Consider the following 15,677-nt stretch of genomic DNA (forward strand, 5'->3'; position numbering starts at 1 on the left):
ATTACGGTGATCCATGGTTGTACCATTGTACTCTGGCCCCAGCAACAGAGCCAGACCGCATATCAAAAATTAAAAAAAAAGGCTGGGCGTGGTGGCTCACACCTGTGATCCCAGCACTTTGCCAGGCCGAGGGAGGTGGATCACGAGGTCAGGAGTTCGAGACCAGCCTGGGTAACATGGTGAAACCCCATCTCTACTAAAAATACAAAAAATTAGCCGGGCGTGGTGGTGCATGCCTGTAGTCCCAGCTACTCAGGAGGCTGAGGCAGAAGAATCGCTTAAACCTGGGAGGCAGAGGTTGCAGTGAGCTGAGATTGCGCCACTGCACTCTAGCCTGGGTGACAGAGCTAGACTTCGTCTCAAAAATAATAATAATAATAAAAATTTAAAAAAAGTAAAATAAAAAATAAAATTAAAAAAATACTTTTTAATTCTTTTTTTGGCTGCCTAGTGAGCTGCAACTGCCCCTACCATTGAGTTTGTTCCAGCCTTCCAGTGCTAAGCATTTACCTGTGTTATTTTATATGTGCGCCTCTGTATCTATAAGATAAATTCCTAAAGGCATTACTAATGGGGAAAATGGCATTTGTAATGTTGTGTTTCCTTCTCAGGGGTTTGTACCTCTGCCTACACTCCCACCAGCAACACACGAGATGCCTCTTCCCCCGAGCTTTGCCAACATCGAGTCTCATGAAATTGTGGATCTTAACCAGTATAATAGGTGGGGAATGGGATCTCTGTGTAGCTTTATTGTAACGCATTGATGCATCTCTTCACGTGTTTGAACCACTTGTCTTTTCTGTGAGCTCGCTGCTCAGATCCCTTGTTCATTTTTCTATTGGGAAATATAAGTCCTTAAATATAGGAGAGTGATTTGTCTTTTGAGATATAAGTTGCAACTAGCATTTGTTCGTCTCTTGGTGACCCTGGGGACTGAGCCTCCCCAGGTGTGAGAGAACATCAGCCTTTGCCAGGTGATTGCTTTGTTTTCTGGCCCCTTCTGTGTTGGAGAATGGGACCTTTGTGGTGATATAGTCTGACCCTGTCTTTTATTCGTTGTTATCACACTAATGTTTTCTCTGTGTTGAGAGAATTACTACCCTCTGGTTTTGAATTGCCTGGTATCCAGTCTCTTCCTTGGAAATTGTTCCCTTATTCTGAGTGTATGCCTCAACTCGGATTAGATTACAAGCAAAAATCAGGCTAACTTGGAATTAAAATAAAAACCAAGCTGGTTGGTGGTGTGCTCCTGTAGTCCCGTCTCACAGGCGAGGCCAAGGTTGGGGGATCACTTGAGCCCAGGAGTTTGAGCTTGTAGTGCTCTAGGCTGGTGTCTGAATAGCCACTGTACTCCAGCCCCAGCAACATGGTGAGACCCTGTCTCTTAAAAATCTGTTTAAATAAAAACCAAACCATTGACTTTATATTTTTTTCTTTTTTTTTTTTTTTGAGACGGAATATCCCTCTGTCTCCCAGGCTGGAGTGCATTCTTCTGCCTCAGCCTCCCGAGTAGCTGGGACTACAGGCGCACACCACCACGCCCGGCTAATTTTTGTATTTTTAGTAGAGATGGGGTTTCACCATATTGGCCAAGCTGGTCTCGAACTCCTGACCTTGTAGATCCACCCGGCTCGGCCTGCCAGAGTGCTGGGATTACAGGCATGAGCCACCGTGCCCGGCGCATTGACTTTATATTTCTAAAGGAAGAATGGACTATGATTTCTTAGGTTTGAATTGTGCTGGAAAGTTGAAAGGAGACAAAACCTTGGACTGCCTGTTGTATGATCTGCAGGCTGCGGAGTAGCTCAGAACTTGAGGCGACCCAGCGCCACCTAGTGGATATTGAAGGAGGACAGGAATCTGAGTTTTGGTGAAAAAGGCTCCTAAGCTGTTGTTGAGCACGTAGCATTCTTTTTTTTTTTTTTTTTTTTTTTTTTTTTGAGACGGAGTCTCGCTCTTTCACCCAGGCTGGAGTGCAGTGGCGCGATCTCGGCTCACTGCAGGCTCTGCCCCCCGGGGTTCACGCCATTCTCCTGCCTCAGCCTTCCGCGTAGCTGGGACTACAGGCGCCCGCCACCTGGCCCGGCTAATTTTTTGTATTTTTAGTAGAGACGGGGTTTCACCCCGTTAGCCAGGATGGTCTCGATCTCCTGACCTCGTGATCCGCCCGCCTCGGCCTCCCAAAGTGCTGGGATTACAGGCGTGAGCCACTGCGCCCGGCCTGCATTCTTTCCTGACCTACGCATTCTGTTTGTTAGTGCCCAGGATCACATTTCCTCCATCCAAACTCCCACCCTAACAGTCTTGGGTCCTGGAGCTTGCCCCAGGGATGCTAGGAGCTATGTTTCTCTGGCAGGAGTCCAGGCAGTAGTATCCTCCCTGTACCCCATCCTTGTCTGGCACTGGCATGGCTCTGCAGCCACCCAGGAGCGCCTCTGGGCTGTGGCCTCTCCTCTGTCCTCATCCCATCAGGTCCATGGTTGGCCTTGAGGGTCTGGTCTGCTGCTGCTCACTCTTCTGCACTGAGAAGAGGAGACTGAGTTTCCATTGCTGATCAGGTGACCTAGGACACACAGCGCCCTTTCTCCTGATGGTGACTTACTGCCAGATCTGGGGGAATCTTAGAACAGAACTGAAAGACCAGAAGCTGTGAGATTAATGAGGTTGGAGATTGGGGTGGGATTTTTCAAAGGAATTGTTCCTGGTTCTTTTTTTTTTTTTTTTTTAATTTAAGACAGGGTCTCTGTTGCCAGGCTGGAGCGCAATCTTGGCTCACTGCAACATCTGTCTCCCAGGCTCAGGTGATCCTCCCATCTCAGCCTCCCGAGTAGCTGGGACTAATCAGGCACACGACACCACGCCTGATTAGGTTTTGTATTTTTTTTTGTGGAAATGGGATTTTGCCATGTTGCCCTGGCTGATCTTGAATTCCTGGACTTAAGCAATCTACCCGCCTTAGCTTCCCAAAGTGGTGGGATTATAGGCGTGAGCCACCACGCCCGGCCCCCAGTTGCTATTTTATTTATTTATTTATTTATTTGAGATGGAGTCTTGCTTTGTCACCCAGGCTGGAGTGCAATGGCACGATCTCAGTTCACTGTAACCTCCGTCTCCCGGGCTCAAGCGATTCTCCTGCCTCAGCCTCCCGAGCAGCTAGGATTACGGCACCTGCCACCACACCTGGCTAATTTTTGTATTTTTAGTAGAGATGGAGTTTCACCATGTTAACCAGGCTGGTCTTGAACTCCTGACCTCGTGATCTGCCCACCTCAGCCTCCCAAAGTGCTAGGACTACAGGCGTGAGCCACCACGTCCGGTCCCCAGTTATTTTAATTAAAGCTAGCGTTATGGTGTGGCTGAATAGGCTGGTGGCCCTGTCCTGCAGGACCTAACACCTGTGAATATAGGCTGGGAATGTGAATCGCTCAGGAGGCCACCCCAACACTTGTGCCAGACCTAGCACTTGTGTCTCCCTGTGGATCCCAGTGGCCCTCAGTGATAGCATGTCACTCATTCATATGACCATTGCGTTGTGTCTCCCAGGAGGGCAGGGATGTCTCTTCACTTTCTGCAACACAGCCCCTACACTCAGCCTGTGGAGGAGCACAGCTCCTCCACTAGGGGTTGACGGAATGTGTGGGTGGGAATAATAGCAGTGTAGATTCCATGGAGTGTGAAGAAGTGATTTGCTGAATGGTTCTCCGAGTTAACAGGACCTGTGGTGGAGAGTGATGTCCAGGGTCTGGCTGGGTAGGTGGTACTTGGTGCGGAGCCTTGCACTGCAAACTGCTGAGAGCAGGGTTGGTCCATGGACGCTCTGTGAATATCCTGAGAGTTGTAGTCCCCATTTCCATAAAAATGCACCTATATATAAACTTTTGTTTGAAATTTCAAGGTAGCCTGTTTGGAACCCACATAGATCTTTTGGGTTATGCAGCATCCCACTACTTATAGTAGGAAGCCAGGCCCATCCTTGGGACCAGAGGATGCAGAGGTTTGTGGGATAGCTTCACAGGTCCTGTCCAGTTCTAAGGTTAGGAATGGATGCTTTCTCAGATGCTAAAAGCTGAGGGGACTAGACTAAGCTTGTGCACATTTCTGTCTTCGAGATGAACGGCGAGAGTGTGTTTGAAGCCAGCCGTTCCCTTTTGCATAGTCATTGTCAGGATGCAGGGCTTTGGCTGGGGCACCTATCTCCTGTCACAGACTGGGCTGGGCCCTCTTGGCTGGCCCAGAGCTCTGTGGCGGGCTGGATAAGCCTTGAGGAGGACAGTGTTTTCCTCCAGAGTGTTTTCAGACCATTAAACACCTTGCAAATAGAAGTGCCAGCTCGGCAGGAAAACTTTCAGGGCCCAAACTCTACTTGTGCTAAGGGCTCTTGTCTTAAAGCTGCAGACTTAAAAACAGGGACAAACCTTTCTCTTCCCTCTTCTTAACAGACTTCAGTGCAGCTCCTGGCTTACCCTCTCGCTGTGGGGGATTTACAGGCTAGAGGTTGGGCTGGCACATTTCCAGAGCAGTCATCCCTCTGACATGTTCAGGGAATTTGCCCAGGTCTGCCATGGCCTTTGGGGCACTCCTGGTGGCAGCACTTGTCACCGCTCAAGGGAGCTGGGTGAGTTCATAAAGAACCACCAGCCTCAGTGCAGAGTGCTCTGAGGGAGAAAGCAGCAGGTGGGTGAGCTGATGCTTGGGAAAATGGAGTAAAGTCCACATGGAAATTAGAGGAACCAACATGGCGTGTCTCTGCCAGAGGAGAGGGCCCCATGCCAGTGTACAGACCAGACCGTATGACTGCGGCTCCAAGGACAGCTGACGTGGTGAGGGCAGCAGAGGTGATCAAGCTAGGAAGTCACTAGAAGAACCTTAATGTGTTCGGCCTCCTGCCCTCATTTCTCCATACCCATAGCTGGAACTTGTTCCTGGCTTTCCATGAGGTGTGTTCCAAGCCCCTGTTCCTTTTCCTGTAACTCTCTCCAGTTTCTAATGCCTCATACAATTTGATTACATTTATGTGTCTTTTTTTTTAAACTTTAATTTCAATTTTTTTTGAGACAGGGTCTCGCTCTGTCACCCAGGCTGGAGTGCAATGGCGCGATCTCAACTCACTGCAACCTCCACCTCCTGGGTTCAAGTGATTCTCCTGCCTCAGCCTCCCAAGTAGCTGGGATTACAGGTGCCTGCCACCACACCTGGCTAATTTTTTTTTTTTTTTGAGGTGGAGTTTCACTTTTGTTACCCAGGCTGGAGTGCAATGGCACGATCTCGGCTCCACTGCAACCTCCACCTCCTGGGTTCAAGTGATTCTCCTGCCTCAGCCTCCCAAGTAGCTGGGATTACAGGTGCCTGCCACCACACCTGGCTAATTTTTTTTTTTTTTTTTGAGGTGGAGTTTCACTTTTGTTACCCAGGCTGGAGTGCAATGGCACGATCTCGGCTCCACTGCAACCTCCGCCTCCTGGGTTCAAGCTATTTTCCTGCCTCAGCCTCCTGAGTAGCTGGGATTACAGGCATGCACCACTGTGCCCGGCTAATTTTGTATTTTTAGTAGAGACGGGGTTTCTCCATGTTAGTCACACTGGTCTCAAGCTCCCAACCTCAGGTGATCCGCCCGCCTCGGCATGCTAAAGTGCTGGGATTACAGGCGTGAGCCACCGTGCCTGGCCAATGTGTCTTTTTTAAAAATTTTAATTTCAATTTTTTTTGAGACAGGATCTCGCTCTGTCACCCAGGCTGGAGTGCAATGGCATGATCTCAGCCCACTGCAGCCTCCACCTCCTGGGTTGAAGTCATTCTCCTGCCTCAGCCTCCCAAGTAGCTGTAATTACAGGTGCCTGTCACCACACCCAGCTAATTTTGTATTTTTTTTTTTTTTTTTTTTGAGATGGAGTTTCACTCTTGTTGCCTAGGCTGGAGTGCAATGGCACGATCTCAGCTCACTGCAACCTCACCTCTGCCTCCACCTCCCGGGTTCAAGCGATTTTCCTGCCTCAGCCTCCCAAGTAGCTGGGATTACAGGCATGTGCCACCACACCCGGCTAATTTTGTACTTTTAGTAGAGACGGGATTTTTCCCTTTGGTTAGTCTGGTCTCAAACTCCTGACCTCAGGTGATCCACCCGCCTTGGTGGTATGCTGGTATTACAGGTGTGACCCACAGTGCTGGTATTACAGGTGTGACCCACGGCACCTGGCCTAATTTTTGTATTTTTAGTAGAGACAGGGTTTCACCATGTTGGCCAGGCTGGGCTCGAACTCCTGACCTCAAGTGATCGGCCTGCCTCGGCCTCCCAGGTTTTGGGATTACAGGCGTGAGCCACCACGCCCGGCCAATTATGTGTGTGTCTGCATGCCGCTGAGTGAAGCCCCCAGCGTGCAGAGCAGCCAAGTTGTGTTCTTCCTTGTTGCACTTCAAGTACCTAAACTGGTGCTGGGAGCCACAGCACATGTCGTAAGGCCTCACTGTGCTCCTAGAGGGAGCAAAGACAGCCGCATTTGAAACAATAGGAGCCTCCGTATTCTGATTCTGTGGTGTCCCAACAGCCACTTTGAGCTGCATCCTAAATAGGACAGAAACAGAAAGGCCTTGGGTGGGTGCGGTGGCTCACGCTTGTAATCCTAGAACTTTAAAAAGCCAAGGTGGGAGGATTGCTTGAGCCCAGGAGTTTGAGACCAGCCTGGGCAACATAGTGAGACCCCGTCTCTAAAAAAAAAAAAAAAAAAAAAAAAAAAAAGTCACCCAGGCGTGATGTTGCATGTCTGTAGTCCCAGTTACTTGGGAGGTTGTCTTGAGCCCGGGAGATCGAGGCTGCAGTGAGCGGAGATGGCGCCACTGCACTCCAGCCTGAGCAACAGTGAGATCCCGTCTCATAAAAAAGAAAAAAAAAAAGAGACCTTTTATTTCCAGTGGCCCTCCTTTCCGACCCAGATGGTGACAGCACAGTGCATGGGGCCACCTCTCGCTTGCCCTTTCTTCCCTGTCGCATACGGATGCCAAGATCCTAACTATTGCTTACTCAAGTTGAGTAACCTGGATCCCCCGGACAAATCTCTCCTAGTGTGATCTTTAATTCCTTAGAGACTGGGACATTTCTTAGGGTTTGATATGAGTTTTTCACCCTGCAAAGACCCTGACCAAAGAGAGGTAAGATTCTGGGAGCCTCTCTCTGCTCTGACATACTTGGTTAGCATGCAGTTCTGGAAGAAGCTGAGACTGCCGCCCTCCTCTGGGACCTTGAGGCTGTGGTGTTCTCTCAGCACCCCATATTGACATGTCCTGAGAGACGTCAGAGGGGCCGTTTGTACCTTCTGGCCTGGGGCAGCCAGAAGTCTGGCCAAGCCTCCCGGACTTAGCCGGATGTGGGTGTGTTGGCCTGTCCTGCCAACTGGGAGCTGAGAATAGCAGAATAGGGTCAGGGGGTGATGGGAAAAGCACTAGTTGGCTGCTCTCCTGGGCGGTGGGGCAGTGAACAGAGGAAACATGATGCGGGGAGGTGCTGTAGAAATGGGCAGTTTGGAGAAGAACTTGAGTGTTTTGCTCCTATTTTAGAACTGGTGTCATTGTTAGGCTTTACAGGCTGTGTTCCCTGTGCAGGACACAAGGAAGGTGCCGGCCACTTCGAGTGGCCAGGGAGTAGGTGGAGATCCCACCCCTGTTGCCTGGAGCCCCCGGGGATGCGGTGGAGGCCAGCTGCAGACAGCTTTGCTTGAGCAGTTGCAGCTCCTCTGTATCACAGAACAAGTGCTGTTGGTTCTTATTTAAGGCAAGGGTGCTTTGTGGTGAGCGGTGGAGTCGGGTGGGGCCCTGGCTTCTCCATCAGGGAGTTTTAGAAGCTCCTGGTGAAAACAACTCCTTCCTTGTTTTGTGTGGTTTCCCCAGGGGATGACGTGGGCTGCATCCCCACTATGGAGCCTTTTGTTGGGGCAGGGCTTCCTAGGAAAGACGGTGCACGCACGGAGGGCTTCCTGGGAAAGACGGTGCACGCACGGGGGTCTTCCTGGGAAAGACGGTGCACGCACGGGGGGCTTCCTGGGAAAGACGGTACACGCACGGGGGGCTTCCTGGGAAAGACGGTGCACGCACGGGGGGCTTCCTGGGAAAGACGGTGCACGCACGGGGGGCTTCCTGGGAAAGACGGTGCACGCACGGGGGGCTTCCTGGGAAAGACGGTGCACGCACGCGGGGCTTCCTGGTAAAGACGGTGCACGCACGGGGGGCTTCCTGGGAAAGACGGTGCACGCAGGGGAGGGCTTCCTGGGAAAGACGGTGCACGCACGCGGGGCTTCCTGGGAAAGACGGTGCACGCACGCGGGGCTTCCTGGGAAAGACGGTGCACGCACGCGGGGCTTCCTGGGAAAGACGGTGCACGCACGCGGGGCTTCCTGGGAAAGACGGTGCACGCACGGAGGGCTTCCTGGGAAAGACGGTGCATGCACGGAGGGCTTCCTGGGAAAGATGGTGCACGCAGGGAGGGCGGTGTGTCCTTGGCTTCATTCAGGAAATGCAGCTCTGTGCCTATGTGCCTGACACATTATACAATGTGTAGAGAGCAGAGAATGAAACCCACAAGCCCCCCTCCTCAGTAGTGAGTTCTGGTTGGGGAGACAGCATTAGGCAGCAGGTCAGGGGTTGGAGTGTCAGTGGGGCTGGGGTCAGGGATGCTTCACTGAGAATGTGACACTTGAGTGGAGACCGATGGAGTAAAGGAGCCTTGGAGTGTCTACAGAGAGTTTGTGGGCAAGGGCAAATGCCAGGGCCCTGAGCACAGCTGGACCTGAGTGACTGGGCACAGGAAGTGAGGTCACAGGAACGTGGGTGTTGCAGGCCCATGTCTGGGACTGCCCAGGTGGGAGTGTGGGGAGGGCTAGGCAGAGGAGCCAGGGCTCTGGGTGGCTTGGGCCTGGTGGTGCTGAAAAGGCCTGGATTTTGGACATTCCTGCAGGTGGAGCAGATGGGATTTGCTGATGGTTTAAAGTGGATTGTGAAAGAAATAAGGAATCTGGGTTGGTGTTGCTATGTTTGGCCTGAGCAAGCTTTGGGACCCTAAAGAACCAAGTTGCCGTTACTGATAGAATGTGGAGTGAAAGGTTTTCCATTGTAGTGAAGTGTTGGGGCTGGCTAGGACGGTTGGCTTGTGGTGACCACTTGGTATCCACACGCACTGCAACTGGGGTGCTATGGGCATCTGCAGAGTGCAGGGAGGTGGGCACTGTGTGCTTCTCACCACTGGAACACTCTGGGGGGACTTGGCATTCCTTCCCTGCCCTCCTCTCCCTCTGAGACAGCCACTGTTCTGCCTGGACGTGTACCTGTGACTGGGTCTTCATAAGGTGTGCAGGGCAGGCCCATTCACAGGGAGGATGTACTCTGGGTGTTGGGTGTCTGCCAGGGGTCTGGACGGGCAGGGGCCTGAGTTGGAGTGCCTCTAGTGCACTGAGTCTCCAGCACAGGGTACGGCTTCTCTCAAGCCCTGGCAGTCTGGTTGGACTACAGATTCCAGGGCTAGCTAGAAATACGTTTCTTTTTTTCTTTCTTCTTCTTCTTCTTCTTATGTTTCTTTTTTTCTTTCTTCTTCTTCTTCTTCTTCTTTTTTTTTTTTTTTTTTTTGAGACAGAGTCTTGCCTTGTTGCCCAGGCTGGAGTGCAGTGGCGTGATGTCAGCTCACTGCAACCTCCGCCTCCTGGGTTCAAGTGATTCTCCTGCCTCCGCCTCCCGAGTAGGTGGGACTACAGGCACGCGCCACCACTCCTGGCTAATTTTTGTATTTTTAGTAGAGACGGGGTTTCCCCATGTTGGCCAGGCTGGTCTCAAACTGCTGACCTCGTGATCCACCCGCCTTGGCCTCCCAAAGTGCTGGGATTACAGGCATGAGCCACCATGTCTGGCCCCCATATTTTCTTTTCTTAAACATAATGAGATCTTTTTTTTTCTTTTTTTGTGGTATGAAAATAGATTTATTTTTTTTCTTTTTTTTTCCTGAAGACATGCTAGTTTTATTATTAATTTTTTTTGCACACAAAACAATAAACATTTTCTAAAAATACATACAAACAAAAAGATGCATATCAAACATATTAGGAAGGTTGCACATAGGAAGACGGGGAATAGAAATGGGGGGTAGGAATTAAAGAAAATAAATGAGAGAGGGGCTTTGTATGGATCAATATAATGTGATCTTAAGAGATGCTCTCCTGCCTGGGTCTCCACCTGCAGTTTCCCCTAAGCAGCAGGGGAATCAGCACCATTGAGCAGGGTGTTTTCTCATCTGTGTGCATGGTTAGAAAGTTTATGTGAATGGGTAACAGCGCACACTCTCTGCAGCCTGTGCACGTCGGGCGTGGTTCGGCTTCACATCAACAGCTGGCTGGAGGTGAGCTTCTGCCTGCCCCACAAGATCCACTATGCGGCCTCCAGCCTGATCCCCCCAGAGGCCATTGAACGAAGCCTGAAAGCCATCCGGTGAGTGCCCAGCCCCACGTGCTCACTCCCTGCCAGGGCCCTTCCCTTTAGCTTCTCCCTGAGATTTTACCACTTACTTTGTTCCAAAATTTCTCTTTTCTTCTTCCCGCTGTGGAAGCTGGCAGGTGGGGCTCTGCCGTTTATAGAAGTTAAAACACATAATTTTGTATCCACTTGTGTCCAGAAATGACCAATCCCAGGTTTCCTCTGGGCCCTAATGGCACCATCTTAGGCCTGGGCAGGGCAGCCTGGATGTGGGGCTGAGTGTCCTAGGGGAAGCCGGAGGGCTGGAGGGACTTCATCTTGATGGTGTTGCCCTACCCCAGTCTTTTGCATTTCAGTCAGCACTCGTGGGATCTCAGTTACTTTTTTTTTTTTTTTTTTTTTTTTTTGGTGTGTGTGTGTGTGTGAGAGAGAGAGATAGAGTTTTGATCTTATCGCCCAGGCTGGAGTTCAGTGGCGCAATCCCGGCTCACCGCTACGTCCACCTCCCAGGTTCAAGTGATTCTCCTGCCTCAGCCTCCCGGGTAGTTGGGATTACAGGCGCCCGCTGCCATGCCTGGCTAGTTTTTTTGTTATTTTAGTAGAGACAGGGTTTCACCATGTTGGCCAGACTGGTCGCGAACTCCTGACCTCAGGTGATCCGCTCATCGCTCATCTCAGCCTCTCCAAAATACACTTTCTTAATTTAATTGACTTTCTTTTTTTTTTTTTTTTTTGAGATGTACTCTTGCTTGGGGCTCGAGTGTGATGGCACAATCTCCACTCACTGAGGCCTCTGTCTCCCGGGTTCAAGCGATTCTCCTGCCTCAGCCCCCTGAGTAGCTGAGATTATGGGCGCACACCACCACACCTGGCTAATTTTTGTATTTTTAGTAGAGATGGGGTTTCACCATGTTGGCCAGGCTCGTCTTGAACTCCTGACCTCGTGATCCACCCGCCCCAGCCTGCCAAAGTGCTGGGTTACAGGTGTGAGCCACCATGCCCTGGCAATTTAATTGATTTTCTGCAAGGAAAGAAAGCCCAGTCTTTCGGCACCACCTGTTCCCAAGTCCCCCAATACCTTGAACATTTTTTAATTGTAAGAATATATCTGGGCACGTTGCTGAAAATTTGGAAGTGACAGAAAGCAAAGCACTGCCTAGTTCCACCCTCCCCAGTCCGTGCTCTTTCCTTTCAATCCTAGCTAAGCATATTTTAACGTACTTCTGTCCCTAGTCTGTGAGGAGGATTTTGCTTTTCCCATATTTGGGACAATTTCCTTAGGAAAGATTCATTCATTTCTTCAATGAACAGATGTTTGCTGGGCGTCTCTGAGGTGGGATATGGAGTCTAGTCTTCGAGCCTTCCCCACTTTTGTCATGTGTTTTTTTCTGAGGGTGACATAATCCTTGCAGGTTTTGTTTTTGTTTTCGAGACAGAGCCTCGCTCTGTCGCCAGGCTAGAGTGCAATGGCGCAATCTCGGCTCACTGCAAGCTCCTCCTCCCAGGCTCAAGTGATTCTCCTGCCTCAGCCTCCCGAGTAGCTGGGACCCCAGGTGGGTGCAACCACACCCGGATTATTTTTTTATTTTTAGTAGAGATGGGGTTTCACCATGTTGGCCAGGCTGGTCTCGAACTCCTGACCTCACGTGACCTGCCTGCATTGGCCTCCCAAAGTGCTGGGATTATAGGCATGAGCCAGTCCTTGGCAGATTTTGTGAAGGCCTCCAAACAGACCACTGCCCTTTTCTCAAATCCCGCTCTTGGCCCTTCTCTCCACAGTTAAGGGCCGGGAGGCTCCAGCTGCACGTTTGTGTCCCAGGTGCATACCTGATGCATACCTGATGCAGGACCTGGTGCATACCTGGCGCAGGACCTGGTGCATACCTGGTGCAGGGTTCCCTGCACTTCGTAGGTTCCGTTTGTGTCCCAGGTGCATACCTGGTGCATACCTGGTGCAGGACCTACCTGGTGCAGGGTTCCTGCACTTCGTGTGTTCTGTGACAGGTGATTGTTTTGCAGCCCCTACCATGCCCTGCTGCTGCTCAGTGATGAGAAGTCCTTGCTGGGTGAGCTTCCTGTTGACTGCTCCCCTGCCCTAGTGCGGGTGATCAAGACCACATCTGCTGTGAAGAACCTGCAGCAGCTAGCCCAGGATGCGGACCTGGCCTTGCTGCAGGTATAGCTCTGGAGGCCTGGATGAGTGGCATGTGACAGGTGCTGGGGCATCAGGAAAGGCAGGCCGCCTGCCACAGTACGTCCACAGGGGCTCTGTCCAGCTGAGAGCCGAGGCACAGCCCACCATGGGGTGGGGCCAGTCCCTGGGATAGCGGGAGGTTTTGGCATCTGAGTCAGACCTGGGTTCAAGGCTGGCTTTGTGAGTGAGCCATGGGACTGACTTGTTCTTCCATCTCAGAGAGGTAAGGCGAGTCTGTGAGAGAAAGGACTGGGGTGCTCCCAGTCCTGGAGGTTGAGACACCAGAGCTAGGGGGTGGGCAGGGCAGGAGCGGGCAGGGTCATGGGGGTCTCACAGTGGTGCATGAACAAGCATATGAGAACTGAGGGCAGGAAGCCTGGACGCAGGGCCCTCCCATGTGCAGAACAAAGACCTAACCTGGTGGCCTTACACCCGTGTGTGCACGTGTTGGCCTGTGCACTCTGTACAAGATGCCCCTTCCTTGCTGAGCCACATGCTTTTGGGCCTGTCCATGCAGAGGACTGCCCTTTCTGATGCGATGGAGGGCCCCTCAGCCTTGTCTGTGGATCTGGTTGGAGTGTGGGTGGAGTGTGGGAGGAAAAGCACAGGGAAGGCTGGGCACGGTGGCTCATGCCTGTCATCCTAGCCCTTTAGGAGGCCAAGGCAGGTGGGGCACTTGAGCCCAGGACTTTGAGACCAGCCTGAGCAACATGGCAAAATCCCGTCTCCACAGAAAAAGAAAAAAAAAAAAAAAATAGCTGGGCGTGGTGGCGCGCACCTGTATTCCCAGCTACTTGGGGGTATGAGGTGTGAGGATCACTTGAGCCTGGGAGGCAGAGGTTGCAGTGAGCTGAGATTGCGCCACTGCACTCCAGCCTGAGCGACTCTGTTTCCAAAAAAAAAAAAAAAAAAGAAAAGCACAGGGAGAAATCAGAAGCAGGGGCTGCTGATGGGGTGGCCAACAGGCCATGGGGTCAGCTGTGACTGCTGGTCATGTGGGAGTGGCCCAGAGCCACGGGACCATTGAAATATTGCCTGTGGGCGGCGCCCTCGTCTGGTGGCGGTGTGCACGGCATGGCCACCAGGGGGCAGCAGAGGCTGCCGAGGAACACAGGCGTGAGGTGGGCCTGCCTGGGTCCCTCTGGCTGAGCTTCCAGGCTCTTTTGGCCTGTGAAACAGGTCTTTGCTTCTTAGCACGTTAGGGGAACTTGTCCAACAAGGTCTGACTCTCAGGCCACTTTTCACTGAAAGCAGCCTTTTTGGATTCTGTCTTTGAGAGTAAGTCTCCCGCCTCTGTGTCTCAGGACCCTTTATCTATCCTCTGTGAGAGCACTGACCAAATTGTGCCCTTGTATTTCTTTTTTCTTTTCTGAGACAGGTTCTTGCTCTGTCTCCCAGGCTGGCATGCGGTGGTGCCATCATGATTCACCCAGGCTCAAGCATCCTCCCAAGTAGCTGGGACTACAGGCGAACGCCTGGCTAATTTTTTTTTTTTTTTGGTAGAGACGGGGTCTCCCTATGTTGCCCTGGCTGGCCTCAAACTCCTGGGCTCAAGTGATCGTCGCACCTTGGCCTCCTAAAGTGCTGGTATTACAGGCATGAGCCACCACGCCCAGCTGTGCATTTGGACTTCATGGGCTGGACAGGACTCAGTGAAGACCATGTCCTGCCCACCTTCATAGCATTCAGGAGACACAGAATTTTAAAAGAACTCACCGCTTCGTACAACCCTGCAGAGTGAGAGAGGCAGTGACCCTCCGTGTCCTGATGAGCACCGGCCACATGGTAAATGCCTGTGGCTGTTCACCGGTCCTGTGTTGAGCTTTTGAAAGGAGCTGGGCCTGGCTTTCCTGAGGCTGTCTGGCAGGAGTTTGTGCTGGACACTGTGCCTCTCATCCTTGCTGTCAGAGTCTCCTTGGACAAAGCTTTGATGTCCTCTCCTGAGGTTGTCTGGCGGGAGTTTGTGTGGACACTGTGCCTCTCACCCTTGCTCTCAGAGTCTCCTTGGACAAAGCTTTGGTCTCCCTTTGATGTCCCCTTCACTTCCCTGCCGTGGCCTTGACTGGGGAGAGGGAAGGCTGTTTGTCATTGTTTTCTTCTGTCTGTACCCCTTCCCTGCTGTCCCCGCTGCAGGTCAGCAGGGCTTTGCTGCTGGTGTGGTGGTGCGGAAGCCCCTGGAGCCCAGCCCTGGTGTGTCACTCTGTTTCCTGGAGATAGCCCCCTGGGGAGCATCTGCCTTAGGTGTGAATGTCACCAGATAGTTGAAAGTCCCTCATGTGGCTGGGTGCAGTGGCTCATGCCTATAATCCCAGCACTTTGGGAGGATGAGGCAGGAAGATTGCCTAAGCCCAGGAGGTCACGACCAGCCTAGGCAACATAGGAAGACCCTGTCTTTACAGAAAATTAAATAATTAGCTGGGCATGGTGGTGTGTGCCTGTGGTCCCAGCTACTCAGGAGGCTGAGGTGGGAGGATCACTTGAGCCCTGGTGTTCGAGGCTGCAGTGAGTTGTGATTGCACACACTCCAGTCTGGGCAACAGAGCAAGACCCAGTCTCAAAAAATAAAATAAAATAAAATTCTTCATGTTCATATCAATCCAGAGAGAATTTACAAGTAAATTTTGGGTGTGTCATGATAAAATTAGTATGTTATAAGACTTCAAACATTACACCAATTATAGACACAAAAAGTTCCCACAGTCCCATATCCCACAGGTAACCTAGATCCCTCCAGATTTTTTATCTGTATATATACATTTTATTCTGCATATATATATATATATATACAAACATTTTATTTTGTATTATGAAAATTAGGATCGTGCTGTACATTTGCTGTGATTGGCTGAATAATGGCCCCCACAGATAGACACATCCTAGTCCTCAGAATCTATGAACGTGAACTCATGTGGGACTTCGGAGATGTTACTAACTAAAAGATCTTGAGATGGGAAGATCATCCTGTTGGGCCCCAAACGTAATCCCTAAGGCCCTTATCAGAGGGAGGCAGAGGAAGATCTGACTAAAAAGAGGCAGCGAT

The 15,677-nt window shown here is 51.3% G+C and overlaps 1 protein-coding gene across 7 annotated transcripts in view; it reads left to right on the plus strand.

Moving 5' to 3' along the window:
- NPRL3 (NPR3 like, GATOR1 complex subunit) overlaps positions 1-15,677 on the plus strand; it is a 66,187-nt gene that overhangs the window by 35,415 nt on the left and 15,095 nt on the right. For all 7 annotated transcript variants that reach the window (XR_008650945.2, XM_055243079.2, XM_055243078.2 and 4 more), the window contains 2 exons: positions 10,321-10,458; positions 12,463-12,619. Coding sequence is in view for 6 of the 7 variants with exons in the window: in XM_055243079.2 (XP_055099054.1) it covers positions 10,321-10,458; positions 12,463-12,619 (295 nt within the window). In the remaining variant the exon portion in view is untranslated. The remainder of the gene's footprint in view (positions 1-10,320; positions 10,459-12,462; positions 12,620-15,677) is intronic.

This window comes from Symphalangus syndactylus, chromosome 14 (assembly GCF_028878055.3).
Source record: "Symphalangus syndactylus isolate Jambi chromosome 14, NHGRI_mSymSyn1-v2.1_pri, whole genome shotgun sequence".
Taxonomy (NCBI): Eukaryota; Metazoa; Chordata; class Mammalia; order Primates; family Hylobatidae; genus Symphalangus; species Symphalangus syndactylus.